Source organism: Podarcis raffonei, chromosome Z (assembly GCF_027172205.1).
Source record: "Podarcis raffonei isolate rPodRaf1 chromosome Z, rPodRaf1.pri, whole genome shotgun sequence".
Lineage (NCBI taxonomy): Eukaryota > Metazoa > Chordata > Lepidosauria > Squamata > Lacertidae > Podarcis > Podarcis raffonei.
In genome coordinates, this window is record NC_070621.1 from 24987078 (window position 1) to 25001539 (window position 14462).

The window sequence follows — 14462 nt, forward strand, 5'->3', positions numbered from 1 at the left end:
AAGTAACCCTTGAAGTCTTTCATTACAACGTGTGATAAAAGAGAAGAAGGCGCAGAGGGGAGTATATGATCACAATGTTCACTTTTAGTCCAATAAACCATGGTTTGTTGGGCTGAGATTGCTATGTTTGATCTGGACTGAAAAGAAAGAAGGAACCATACTTTAACAACATAACTCATTTAGATGCCACAGATTAGTACATTGTTTCCTAAAGCTACAGTTAACCACCCAATGTAAACCTTTCTTGAATTTTAAGACTCCGTATATACTGATAGATTAAGCAGCAAGATCCAGTTCTCAAAATAGTGATCCAAATGAGTACAGATGGCACTTGCTGTTCCTTGATGGTGTAATGAATGGAGCAACCTTGCTTACAAAAGGGCATAAAGAATCCCATTAGACCCATGGACTTGTTTCAAATGTAATGCCAAGCCATGGTTAGGCACTACACATACGGACTTTCAATGGAACTTGGGCTCATACACATACCCCCTTAGAATATAGGCACTTAGAGACTGCTGTTGTTGAATGGTATGAAAATTGTTTAAATAAATATACAAAATTTAAATAAAAGAGGTGATTTCCTTGTTTTGAGGCAAACCATTGTTTAGTCATTTAGTCGTGTCCGACTCTTCGTGACCCCATGGACCAGAGCACGCCAGGCAAACCATAGCATACCATTTTGTTTTATCCTGCAAGTCAGGAGTGGTCACCAGTGTTTGATTCTGGTATCCAATCCTGTTTGACATAGCAAGCACAAAACATAGTTTGCTAGTGTGGTTGAAACAGTAAACCATGAATTGTCTCACAGAAGCAAAGTAGCAACAGAATCACCATGCATGAATAAGAGTGGGTGTGTGAGATCTCGAGGCTCCTTTAAGGCCCATTCTCAAATGCAAATCTTTTAAGGGAGTAAATCTGTACTCAGGTAAGGTATCTTTAGGTTTTAGTCATTAGGCTGTTACTCGGCACAAAACGGCACAAACATGAGTCTGAAGCCTGCTTGGTGTCTAACAAGAAATGATGGTGTGATCACACCCTTAGCTTGCTATGATATCATTTTGAACCCCTCTGGACTCAGTCATGTGATGTGTCAAACTACTTTCAGAGAATAAAGATGAGTGTGATAATAATAAACCACTTTGTGTACAGATGGCAGAAAAATAATAATTGAACGCAGAGCTGCTAACATTTCTAAAAAAAAGGTTTGTCCTCTTTTTTTTTTTAACATGAGATCTGACTGTGTCATTCTCTGAAGGTTCCTGCTGAACAGCTCATGTCAGAAGAACTGGCAAAAAGGAAATCTTATTCAGGTCATTCATTGAAAATAACCTTGGGAGAACTGTGCAGTTCTTGGAGTAAAATAATGTATTCCTCTGTCTCTGTAAAAAGAAAATGAAAAAGAAAAAGAAAAAGGAAAAGGAGCTGCCCTAAACACAAGCTAAACCTGTCAGAGCGGCATGGATCTATGCTCTGTTAAGAACCGAGAATTAGCAATTTACAAACCATGCTTTGTCAGATGTTGTGTTATCAGCAAAGGCTTTTTCTTCGTAATGATGGCTTTGCAACCAGGGGAGTCATTAACTGAAAATTGTGTTTGCAAACTGTCAAGGCATGATATAAAGCCCTCAAAAACACCAGAAGTATTATAATTTTTGACCTATATGCTGTCCTTACTTTATTGTCATGGCCCCAACCCTAGGATTTTACTGTGTGCGGTGGACGCCTCTGATGAGGGCAAGACTCAGGCTACCTTTTTGAAGTCAGTATCTTATTTACTGTCCTACTGCCTAGATGCAGGAGATGTGCCCTGTGCAGTACGTCCATCTTGCCAACCTTGCAGGACAGAGACTGCAAAAGCTGGCAAAGTGCTTTTAACAACTCCACCTGCTCCTCCAGGAAGGCAGAGTGAACTAAATTACAGACCTTGTCATCCCTTATAAAACTTTAGCTGGGTTTAGCTCCATGCTGAGACAACATCTTCTGGTAACTACCATAGGAGGAGAGAATTGAAGCCAGCAGGGCTCATTTGGAGCATCACTGCAGATGGTGACAGCAGTCACGAAATTAAAAGACACCTGCTCCTTGGGAGAAAGGCGATGGCAAACCTAGACAGCATCTTAAAAAGCAGAGACATCACCTTGCCAATGTATAGTTAAAGCCGTATAGTTAAAGCCATGGTTTTCCCAGTAGTGATGTATGGAAGTGAGAGCTGGACCATAAAGAAGGCTGATCGCCGAAGAATTGATGCTTTTGAATTATGGTGCTGGAGGAGACTCTTGAGAGTCCCATGGACTGCAAGAAGATCAAACGTATCCATTCTTAAGGAAATTAGCCCTGAGTGCTCACTGGAAGAACAGATCGTGAAGCTAAGGCTCCAATACTTTGGCCACCTCATGAGAAGAGAAGACTCCCTGGAAAAGACCCTGATGTTGGGAAAGATTGAGGGCACAAGGAGAAGGGGACGACAGAGGACGAGATGGTTGGACAGTGTTCTTGAAGCTACAAACATGAGTCTGACCAAACTGCGGGAGGCAGTGGAAGACAGGAGTGCCTGGCGTGCTCTGGTCCATGGGGTCACGAAGAGTCAGACACGACTAAACGACTAAACAACAACAACAACAGCATTCTGTTTTCATTTGCCTTTTTTTAGGAAAGCTTTTGTCAAGACTTCTCTTGCCTTTGCCCAACTTTGCCTGCTTTAACTTGGTTTTGTCTGACTTGGCTAGGCTTTAGCTGCTGGATCTGACCTTTCCTACCTTGCCCATTTACTCACCTTGACTTGTCTTCACCTACATGCTTCTCCTGTAAGTCTCTAACTTACAGCACTCGGGGAAGACAAAAGAAAAGAAGACAAATATGCAGCCATACAATCGCCTTAACTAACAGGGAAGGAAGCTGAAAAAGGGAAATGGATTCCACTGAAGTCCAAGATTAATGTTGTAGTAAAGGAGTGCCTTCAAACTGCTAGGTTGGCAGAAGCTGGAACCGAACAACAGGAGCTCACCCCGTCGCAGGGATTTGAATTGCCAACCTTCTGATCGGCAAGCCCTAGGCTCTGTGGTTTAGACCACAGCACCACCCACGGGGTGAGCTCCTGTTGTTTGGTCCCAGCTTCTGCCAACCTAGTAGTTTGAAAGCACGTCAAGTGCAAGTAGAGAAATAGGTACCGCTCCAGCGGGAAGGTAAACGGCATTTCCGTGTGCTGCTCTGGTTCACCAGAAGTGTCTTAGTCATGCTGGCCACATGACCCGGAAGCTGTCTGCAGACAAACGCTGGCTCCCTCGGCCTATAGAGCGAGATGAGCGCCACAACCCCAGAGTCGTCCGCGATTGGACCTAATAGTCAGGGGTACCTTTACCTTTTTAAAGAAGTGCCATGTCTTTTCTGACCAAGTAGAGGTTCCATTTAGAGTGCACCACTTCCCCCTCTAGCCCCCAAATGTGTCAGATCATATACAATGGGGGTGCATCTGACATGGAATAACTGCTGTTATAAACAATTCATTATGCAATCTTATAAGCATCTGCTCAAAAAGAAGCCCATTAAGTTCAATAGGAGTTATTTCAGCATTGTCTGTATAGAACTGCAGTCTAAGGCTACAATCATATACCCACCTACAGTGGTACCTCGCAAGACAAAATTAATTCGTTCCGCGAGTTTTTTCTTCTTGCGAGTTTTTTGTCTTGTGAAGCATGGTTTCCCATAGGAAGGCACTGAAAATCAATCAATGCGTTCCTATGGAAACCGCCTTCATACCAGGTCCGGGGACAGTCTGTCCCCCGACCTCTTCTGAAGGCTGGGGGGGGGGACAAGGGCTTTTCTTCCCACCGCCAGCCTTCAGAAGGCTGTTCTGAAGGCTGGCGGTGGGAAGAAAAGCCCTTCTCCCCACCTCCCGCCCCGCAAGCTCTGGGGACAGGAGGGCTTTGCTGCTGACCGCCAGCATTTTAAAAGCCCCCGGGACAGCGGAGACTTCTCCGCTGTCCCGGGGCGATTTTAAAATGCTGGCGGGCGGCAGCGAAGCCTCCGCTGTCCCGGGGCGATTTTAAAATGCTGGCGGGCGGCAGCAAAGGCTTCACTGCCGCCCGCCAGCATTTTAAGATCGCCCGGGACAGCGGAGAAGTCTCCGCTGTCCCGGGGGCTTTTAAAATGCTGGGGGTCGGCAGCGAAGGCTTCGCTGCTGCCTGCCAGCATTTTAAGATCGCCCGGGACAGCGGAGAAGTCTCCGCTGTCCCGGGAAGGCAGGCGGGGGGAGCAAAGACTTTTGCCCCCCACCGGCCTTCAGAAGAGGTCCAGGACCTCTTCTGAAGGCCGGTGGAGGGCGAAAGTCTTTGCTCCCCCCCGCCTGCCTTCAAAAGCCGTCGAGATAGCGGAGAAACGTGCTGCACTTCTCCGCTATCCCAGGAAGGCAGGCGGGGGGGGGGAGCAAAGACTTTTGCCCCCCACTGGCCTTCAGAAGAGGTCTTCTTGCGAAGCAAGCCCATAGGGAAATTCGTCTGGCGAAGCACCTCGAAAAACGGAAAACTCTGGGACTTCCGGGTTAGCGCCAGCGGCTAATAGCGGATTCCCTCCGAGCTCCAGAGGGAATCGGCTCCGCAGGAGTTGGGTCTTGCCGCGGCAGCGACGCGGGGACCCTCACAAATCACAGGCGGTGAAGCCTGTGAACTTGGTGACTCGGCGGGCACCATTTGCGCCCCCCGACCCGCGAAGGAGCCCTTTTAAAGGCTTCGGAACGGGGGGCGGGGTGAGCGGCGCGATGCTGAGAGTCGACTGCTTCTCCCGCGGAGTGAAGTCGCATGCCATGGTCGGAGAGCGCTGACTTCTTCTTGTGAACAATTGGACTTTAAAAGCAACAACCCGTGAGTAGTACGGAAATTGGATTTACAAAGAAAAAAATTTTTTGAATTAGGCACGATCGGGGAAGGCACAAACAGGAAGTCCGTCTCCCCGTCTTGTAAATAATCTAAAGCAAGGATCAGCTAACTAAGGTCGAGAGAATTGTTTCTTGTTTATTGGATAAAAGACATTAATTTCACGATTTGGCAGTATAAGTAATTTTACTGGAGGATAAGAGCTAATTTTGGGAGCTGAAGTGCCACCCCCCCGGACCCGGGAGTGATCCGTGAGAGAGCCTGTTAAAGAGGTATTGAAGAGTTTGACAGCTGTCAAATTAGCTGTCAAGGCTGAAAAAGAGAACTTTGTTTCTGTTGTCTCTGCTGGTTATATTTGTTACAATTTGGTTATAATTTGTTGAAAACAAGGAAGAACTGATACAAACTAACTTGACTTTTGGATTTGAACTGGAAGGAATATTAAGTAACCAAAATCCCTCTAGAGGGGGTTTTGGGACATTACAAGAATGGCTGAAGGAGGGAAAATACAAGCTAAATTGGACAGAGTTTTTGTTCTCTTGGGAAAGTTACAAGGCCAAATTGATGTTTTGGCTACAAATGTTGCAACTCTGGATTTAACAGTAAATAAACTCATTGAATTTGATAAGGACTTGACTCAGGAAGTCTATGCAGCTGGACAAGAAGAGAAACATGAGAACTTTGAGAGTGTGGAGAAAGAGATATATGTTGTTCCTGAGGAAAAGGAAGGAGGAGCTGTAATGTTGCAGCTTCTCCGAGATCTGGTGTTTAATATTAAGGACTATCAAAAAAACCGGCAGAGAGGAATTGAGAGAGAATTAAGAGCCTCGGACGTGAGATCTCCAGGCTGATAGTAGATCAAGACTGATGGACATTTGTTGGGGATTGAAACCGGGAAAGGGGGGGTGGAGTTTGGGGATCCAAAGGGTGCATAATTACAATCTGTTTTTGCTTTTATTCTGTTTTGTTATTTGTATGAAAATTGGGGAAGTTGTGGAAGGGAATTTGGGTCGACTTTAGAAAAAAGTTTTAAGAATGAGAACTGATGTATAAATACTGATGTTTATAAGGTAAAATTGTTTTTTTTTAAAAAAGGAACTAATTAGAAAAAGGTTAAAAATTGGGGATAAGAACTTGTTGAACTAACAATTTGAACTGGAATATAAGAAGGGGAGGTGTGGGGAAGTCAGGGAAATATGTTATAGAAAAATAAGGACTGTAAACTTTATGTGTTTTTAACTTTTTTTGTTTTTTGTTTTTTGACTTTTTAATGTATTAAAGTGGAAAATTCCAATAAATATCTTTTTTTAAAAAAAGAAAAACGGAAAACTCTTTCTTCTTGCGAGTTTTCCGTCTTGCGAGGCATTCGTCTTGCGAGGTACCACTGTACTAGGGAGCGTGCACTATTGAACTCAGTGAGCTTACTTCTGCCTTGCATGCAAAAGGTCCCAGGTTCCATCTCTGCCATCTCTAGGTAAGACTGGGAGGAACTCTTGCCTGAAACTCTGGACAGCCACTGTCAGTCAGTGTAGATGGACCAAAGGTCTGACTCATACATCTATGTTGCTAGATATGTATCGGATCATGCTGCAAATGATGATCTTTATCAGACTTGCACATAATCTGAAAGTGCACCAATGTATCACAACCTGATTGTTGTCTTGGCCTTTGGACTCAGCTGAATTACACACTTCTACCACTATTGTATTTCCCCCTCTCCTCAAATTCTGAAATGACCCCTCTGCTGAGAAGTCTCTATCGCTACCTATCTTCCCCTGCCCCCATATATGGACAGACAAGGTCAGTCTATTAGTTAAGCAGAAGGAAACAGGAAATATGACAAAGGATGAATAGACATAATAGCATGGGTTATTGTATGTGGTCTACCGCAAGCCTAATTACTCTCACTCAGAATTAGAGGGTGAAAAAAACAGGGCACAACAGGAAAGAAAATCATATGGAATCCTGATTCATTAGGATCTACACTCTGTAGGACTGACAGCACATGAAAAGCAATTGAAATAGGTCTGCTACAATGAGTGGGGCACCGCCCACCAACCTCTGTCTGCTCTCAGCCAGCCAGCCTACACCTGCCTGTCTTCTAATTTACAACTGATCAGTGGGTGAATCTGCCTGCCATTGGCTCTGTCTCTATCTATTGTTGGCCTCCCTTCCTGTCTTAATGGGCACTAGCCATCCCTAGTGGAAAGAGAGCTGGGCTGTGTACTAATCTTGCCACCCCTGTTGTTGAATCCTCTGCTGTCCATGCACAGGCAGAAGGTCTGAAGAGAGGGGAAGCCTACCCAAACACATTTACAGATGGCTGTTTCAGTGAGCTGGAACTAGAAGGACAAATATGTCAGGTTTTTGTTTTTGTTTTTACATTTCCCCCCTATATGCATACAATAACCATATGAAGTAGGCTATAGATGGGCAGACTGTTTGAGAACTTTTCAAAGGCTTGTGAACAAGGCAAGTTTTGGCTTATGAGCTTCTTAACCTTCAGTTCATACCCTAAGCCACTATGCTTCAGAAGTTCTCAATGGGCCCTCCCTCTACCCCATCAGCTCCAAAGCAGTCACAAACAAGCTCTGTGTCAGAACACTTTTCCTGGACCTTTTTTTTTTTACAGTGTTCTACACATCCTGTGAAGACAACCCTGGAGTGTACCCTATGGGGTAATCCAGCTAATCCTGACTCTTTCATGAATGTAATTTAATTATACACATATTTCCAAACATGCTATTTAGTGTAGAAAAAAGGCAAGTGTCTTGACTAACTGCCTAAAACCATAGAGCACTGGAGCCAGGTATACCACAGTAGGGATGAAGTTCCACATATAAAGAGCCACTACTGAAAAACGTCGTTTCTGGTTCCTCACGCCACATACCTCAATATGTGGAGGTAACATCATGAGACTTTCATCCACTAATCCTCGAACATGAGCAGGTTACTATGCAGAATATGTCCTTGCAAATATCGGTGTCCCAAACCATTTAGGTCTTTGAATGTCAGAGTAAGATTCAGTACAGACAAAAGGAATCACTTCTTCTTGTAGCACATGGTTAAGCTAGAGGATTCATTTCCACAATGTGTGGTAAGGGCCACCATCTTAGATGGCTTTAAAACAGAATGAGACGAATTCAGAGAGGGTGATGGTTCTGTTTGTGGCTACCAGTCATGATGGCTGATCCTTCAGGATGCAGAGACCCCATCCAGGTGCTTATGGGGAATGGCAAGGTAAATGGCTCTTGGGGATTCTGCGGAAATGCCATGATTGTATTTGTTGTCATTTGGTTTTAATATTATTTATAAGCAAGCTTGGGAATTTTATACCAAAAGGTGGTGATAACGGGTAGATTAAAGATCATCAGGTCCCCAAAGGGATTCCTAATGCTCATTTGTATAATTGATTTGGAGGGGATTAGACAAATTCATTGAGGGTAAAGCTATCAATGCCTACTAGCCCCAATGGCTATGTTCCACCTTCACTGTTGGGTGGCAAGATGCCTCTGGATGCCAGTTTCTGGGGATTGCAGGTAGGGAGGGTGCTGTTGTGCTCAGGCTCTGCCTATGGGCTTCTCTTGGGCATCTGGTTGGCCACTGTGAAAGCACGATGTTCTACTATGATGGGCCATTGTTCTGACGCAGCAGGGTTGTACTTAGGTTCTTATATGTTGTATTTTTAGGTGTACAGCTAAAATGGGTGAGGAAACGCAGGCACTTCTCTTCTCAGTGATTCAGGTGCTGAAGTGGGATGTTCTGCAGAAGACTCTCCATAGAATGTACACTGGGAGGTGCATCCAAATGAATGTAATGGGAGTAGAACGGCAACACCTGAACATTCAAATATGCACCTGAATGTGGATCAAAATGTGAATCCAAACAAGCATCCCATTAAGAGCAGTGGAGTAACTAGATGCAATCTGTACTTTATTGTACATCCAATTTCCACGCCTTGGAAATCAATAATATATCTGAGGAACCTTGAGTTTCAGCAGCTAGTCAAGGCTGTGGGGAAACGGGAGGGGAAACCAATGAAATAAAGGAACAGGTCTTGCACATCCCAAGTCTCAGCGATTTATATATTTTTACTGATAAAATAGCACTCTGCTGCCACTGAGATCTTTTTGACAATGCTTCCCATGAAGTACTTTTGACAGTCACAAGGCAAATGTGTGCAGCATTCACCTGCAATTAGTCACACTTCAAGGAGATGCGGCTGTTTGGTTGGAGAGATCAGGTAATGTGCTGAGCTCTGTGGATATTTGTCGATGCTGGCAGAAAACTGAACTTGCCAGGTTACAAAATGGAATTGCTTGGAAAGGTTGCTGTGCGCTTACGTTTCAGCATTCTGAGCACCAGATGTCGATAATAAGGCCACAACAGGGGATGCATTAAAGCCTCAGCCTTAGCTGCAAAGTACATTGATAGCTTAATAGCACAGTATTGTGGTGCCGGCAGCTTTTAGACTATTTACATCTCGTTCTCTTTCAAGCGTCCCTCCCTCCCCCTACCTTTTAAAGTAGAGGTGTTCAGGCAACAATTCCTTCTAAATAACAGCTTGAACTTAACACCAAGAGAACAATAAGAGTGTAAAAGGGCTGCGTAGACTTTTTGATTGGCCATTTCCCCATGCGCTGTGAAGCTTCCAGTCTGATAAATCCCAGAGATATTTTTAACACTAGAACATGCGGACATCCAGTGAAGCTGAATGTTGGGTGGTTCAGGACAGACAAAAGAAAATCCTTCTTCATGCTGAGCACAGTTAAACTCTGGAACTCGCTCCCAACTTGGAGGGCTTTAAAGGAGCATTAAACAAATTAATGGAGGAGGAGAAGGTTGCTAGCCCTGATGAATGTGTTCTACTTCCAATGCTGGAGGCAGTATGCTTTTGAATACCAGTTGTTGGGAACTGCAGGATGGGAGAGACTTGGGTCACATCCACACCATGCATTTAAAGCACTCTTAGACCATTTTAACAGCAATGGCTTTCCTCAAATAATTCCAGGAACTGTAGTTTGTTTAGGGTGCTGACAGTTGTTAGGAGACCCAACACAGGGATACAATTCCCAGCACCCTTATCAAAGTCCCAAGATTATTTGGGGAAGCTGTGATTGTTGCAGTAGATAAGAGTGGCGTAAGAGTGATCTAAATGTAGAGTGTGGATGTGTCCTTGTTCTTTGCTGCCCTGGAGAGCAGGGCTAGATCAAATGGGCTTAACGTACAAAAGGATAGGCTTTGAGTTGAACACTGGGAGAAAGTTATTGATGCTAAGACCTGTCCAAACAAAGCAGGGCTAGGGAACATGTGGCCCTAAATATGTTGCTGGACTAGAACTCCCACCATTCCTGACTGTTCACTATTATGGCTGGGACTGATAGGAGTTGGAGTCCAACAACACCTAGTACGCCAACAGGTTTCATAGCTCGAACCTAGAAGGTTGATGGACTCTCTCCCCCTGGAGGTCTTTATAGAGGGATGCTCTAGTTTAAGATTACATGCCTTGGGAAGAGGGTTGGACTGGATGGCCTACAAGATCCTCTCCAACTCTGTGACATTTTGGACAAAAAGATGAATGGCAAAATGTGCACATTATGCTCCCTAGCAACAGACTATAGAATTACAGGTGCTTTTCATAGTGCATTGGATTTCAGTATGGTTCTCTCTGGAGTATTTAGAATACCTCTTCTCCACAGTATTACAGGGATAATAATCCCATTGTAGCAATACTACTACTACTACTACTACTACTACAACATTAATAATGCATCCCATGGAAAAAAATGGATGTATAAACTGGACTCCAGTATAAGATAAAGCACCACCTCATGAGCACCTGCCAGGACTGGCATTTTGAACTCCGAACTCCATATCTTCCCTGTTCTACATCATACTGTCTCTGAACTTTGAGCTGCCTGGTAATCAAATGTCTCTTAATTTCATCAGCTACTTCAGACATTGCTTCTGCTTCTGTCAAATCAACTTAGTATTGACTGAAGTGTTGAGTGAATATTCTACAGTAATCCCTTCAGGTCTTCAGGTGGCTTGGTGTTGAGATGGCTAGAGGCCCAGGCTGTTGTTGGAAGGTGTTGGGAACTCAGTCCAACCTCTCTGGAGGCATATAAAGTTGGTATAACATTATCGATACTGGCAGAAATGAGCGGTGACTGAAAGATGAGTCTTATGGGAAGACTTCAGTCTGGAGATTTTGTACTTCCTTGGCCTGTGTGAGTGGCCTGTTAGTCTGCAGTGTACTTGGCACATTGGTCCCATTCTTTCAGTATCTGTTTTAAACCCATGGCGTTACTAGGAATGCAGAAATAGCTAGCTCCTAAAGACTTCTCTTTCTCAAGTTACCGCTTCCCTTTTTTGGCCAAAGTGGATGGAATTTAAAGGCACGGGAGCCTCTCTGGAGTGGACTTAGCCTGCAAAATGTTAGACCAATAGGTCCAGGAGCTTTTTGTAGCGGAAGTAAAAGGAATCTACTTTCCATCACTATCCTTTATGATAGAGGGAGGACTTTCCTTTTTCTTACCTCAAAATAATTAAGAGGTGGCTAAATTCTGTGTATTCTTGTATGTATTTTAAAAATAAATAAATTGCAGCTTCACACCAGCTTTTGGTTTGTGTCCAATCACAGACCTTACAATATCAGGCTATCTAAAACACTGCCTATAATGTTGTGAAGAGCTCTGGAGTTAAAGAAGAGGAATGTAGGATATAATAATAATTTAAAAAACCCCAACAGCCTCAAATACAGCTTTTAACAGTTTTTTTAAAAAAAACCTTTTGCTGCTTGGGTTAAACAAAAAACAAAACTCAGAGCTTGACAGTGTTCTGCAGGCAATATTTGCAACAACCTCACTTATTGCAAAGCCCATAGGACCTACACAGCTATAATATATAGGAAAGTTCAGGGCTGTATCAAGACAGAAAAGTGCTGGAAAAGAGCAAGCCTGTGACTTTGGCGATCTCAATCTGACTCGGGGGCGATGGGGACGGTATAGCTTTGACTTGAAAGAGGAGAGACCCTTAAATTGAAGTGCAGGCACCTGACACGGCACAGAATGCAGACCACTGGACAGATGATTTGTAGAGTGAAAGACTAGGCACCTACAAGCACCATTCTTAGTTATTGCCAGCAGCATTGTTAAGTGAAAATAAGATGTTGGCTCCAGTAGGAAAGTATGGCCACCATCTCTCCCCACAGCAATGCTGAAAACAATGCTATTATCCTGACATAGCATCTTCCAAGGGAGGCATAGTACGTAGGTATACACGAATGCCAGACAACTGGTGTTGCAGCAACTGAGCTAAATAAATAATGCTTTTTTAAAAAAGAAAGAAAGGATCTATGCCAACTCCAGTTCCTCTGTGCCCCCAAATGTTTAGAATTTCTCTTCCTTTCTGAAAAAAGACCACAAGTCACACTCTCCTGCACATACACTTTTGAAGTCTGATCATGGGATCCTAGGCATGGGGAGCCATTTGGACACCAAGGGAAGCAATGTCTGCCTCTGGCCCACATGGGTTTTCATGCTTGATCCAGTCAGGATAGTGGTCTGCAATAAGGCAAAGGTCAATGGTTTGAGGGGATAAACTCTTGGTGTAATTTTTCATTAAAAGGAGTTCTGCAGGCATTCTTAGGATAGTGCATGTGATTGTGGTTTTGAGAATACTTAGTGGTACATGCAACCTGAATTCTGGTTTGTAAAACTAGTCCTTGCTTAATGGAGCTGAAGATTAACACATTATTTTCTATTCTGTTGAGGTGGACAAATATGCTATCATAGCATATTTTCCATTTTCTGAGAACATTTTCCACCTCATCAGAATAGAAAGTAAGGTGTTGATCTTGCATTCAGTTCTGTTCTCTCCATTGGAGATAATTCTGGTGGGGAATTGCTAATTTTGTAGCCAGTTTTGTTTATCCTATTTCAAAATGAGGCTGAACCTAGAGTCTGTTTCTTTTTAGTTGTTTTGGTTTTGGTTCCTGGGGACAGACTATCCAATTAATGAATGAATTAATTAGTTATTCTAAATTTATTAGATGCCTGATAGCTATTGCTCTCTGGGTATCACACAGGAAAATACTGAGACATAAAATCACAAAACCCAGCACAATACTATATGTCCTTTATATCTTTTTGATGTCCTTTATTATGTATGCTCCTGATCTGCCATGATTTATACGGTTTCTGGAAGAAAGATCTTAACTCATTTATTCATTTTGTGCAGGTCCCCACATTAATGATGGACACTCAGTTTTCGGAGTTCACCCCTGATATAACCCCCATAATGCTGGCGGCTCACACCAACAACTATGAAATCATCAAGCTGCTAGTCCAAAGACGGGTCACGATCCCGCGCCCGCACCAGATCAGATGCAATTGTGTGGAATGCGTCTCCAGTTCTGAAGTAGACAGCCTGAGGCATTCCAGGTCAAGGCTGAATATTTACAAAGCTTTGGCCAGCCCTTCGTTGATTGCCTTATCTAGTGAGGACCCGATCCTGACGGCCTTCCGGCTGGGTTGGGAGCTGAAGGAGCTCAGCAAAGTGGAGAATGAGTTCAAGGCCGAGTATGAGGAGCTTTCACAGCAGTGCAAGAGGTTTGCTAAAGACCTTCTGGACCAGGCACGGAGCTCCAGGGAGCTGGAAATCATCTTGAACCACAGGGATGACCAAAGCGAAGAATTAGACCCGCAGAAATGTCATGACTTGGCAAAGCTAAAGGTAGCAATAAAGTACCATCAGAAAGAGGTAAGGGCTGTTTTCCTACTTGGGGATGGTCCAAAACTCTATGCATATGTCATGGGCTAGAAGAGCCTTCCCCAAACCAATACCTCCACCCTGAAAAGATCTTGCTAGACTCCAACTCCCATCAGCACCTGCAGCCTGCATGGCCAAGGTTAAGTAGTTATATGAGTTGTGGTCCAGTAACATCAGGAGGGCACCAGACTGGTGGAGCCAGCATGTATTTCCAGGTGGGGTGTGACATGTTCTTTTAAAAAGAAAAAAGAAAAAGGATCCCAGGGCATCTTACATACAATCAGTAAATGAAGAGAGTGGTGGTCTACCATCAATAGATATTCCCTGGGCAGATTATAACAAATGTAAAGAAATTTATGATTTCGAAATTTACAATTTCTTTGGTTTATTGTAATGGTTAACTTGGGATTCTTGCTGTGGTCTTCCTGAGGAAAAAGTCATAGTTAATTAGTCTATGCACAGAGGGGAAATGGAGCCCGCCTCCAACCGACTCCTCACTCGCTGTCTCCATCTACCTTCCCTGCCACACTTCTGAATTTACCACCTGTGTGGAAATCTGCTGTGAGATTGCTGAAGGTCATAGTGACTATAAAAATCAACTCAACAGCTGAAGCTTACACCCTCGAATGCTGGGGAAATTAGGCCCTGGGTGATTTAAGGAAAAATCTATCTTCTATCCATGCCTTTTGGCATTAAAAAACTGGCTTCTGACTTGGTTCTGGGGTGCCCCATCTGGATAAAGCATCATGTTGCAACAATCATGTATGCTTGGTGGGTCTGTGACTCAAATGGTTCGTATGATAGTGAGGCAAGCTACTT

General features: G+C 43.8%; 1 protein-coding gene across 2 annotated transcripts in view; it reads left to right on the forward strand.

Moving 5' to 3' along the window:
* TRPC5 (transient receptor potential cation channel subfamily C member 5) overlaps positions 1–14462 on the forward strand; it is a 178396-nt gene that overhangs the window by 80271 nt on the left and 83663 nt on the right. For both annotated transcript variants that reach the window (XM_053374135.1, XM_053374134.1), the window contains one exon: positions 13113–13634. In XM_053374135.1, coding sequence (XP_053230110.1) covers positions 13113–13634 — 522 coding nt within the window. The remainder of the gene's footprint in view (positions 1–13112; positions 13635–14462) is intronic.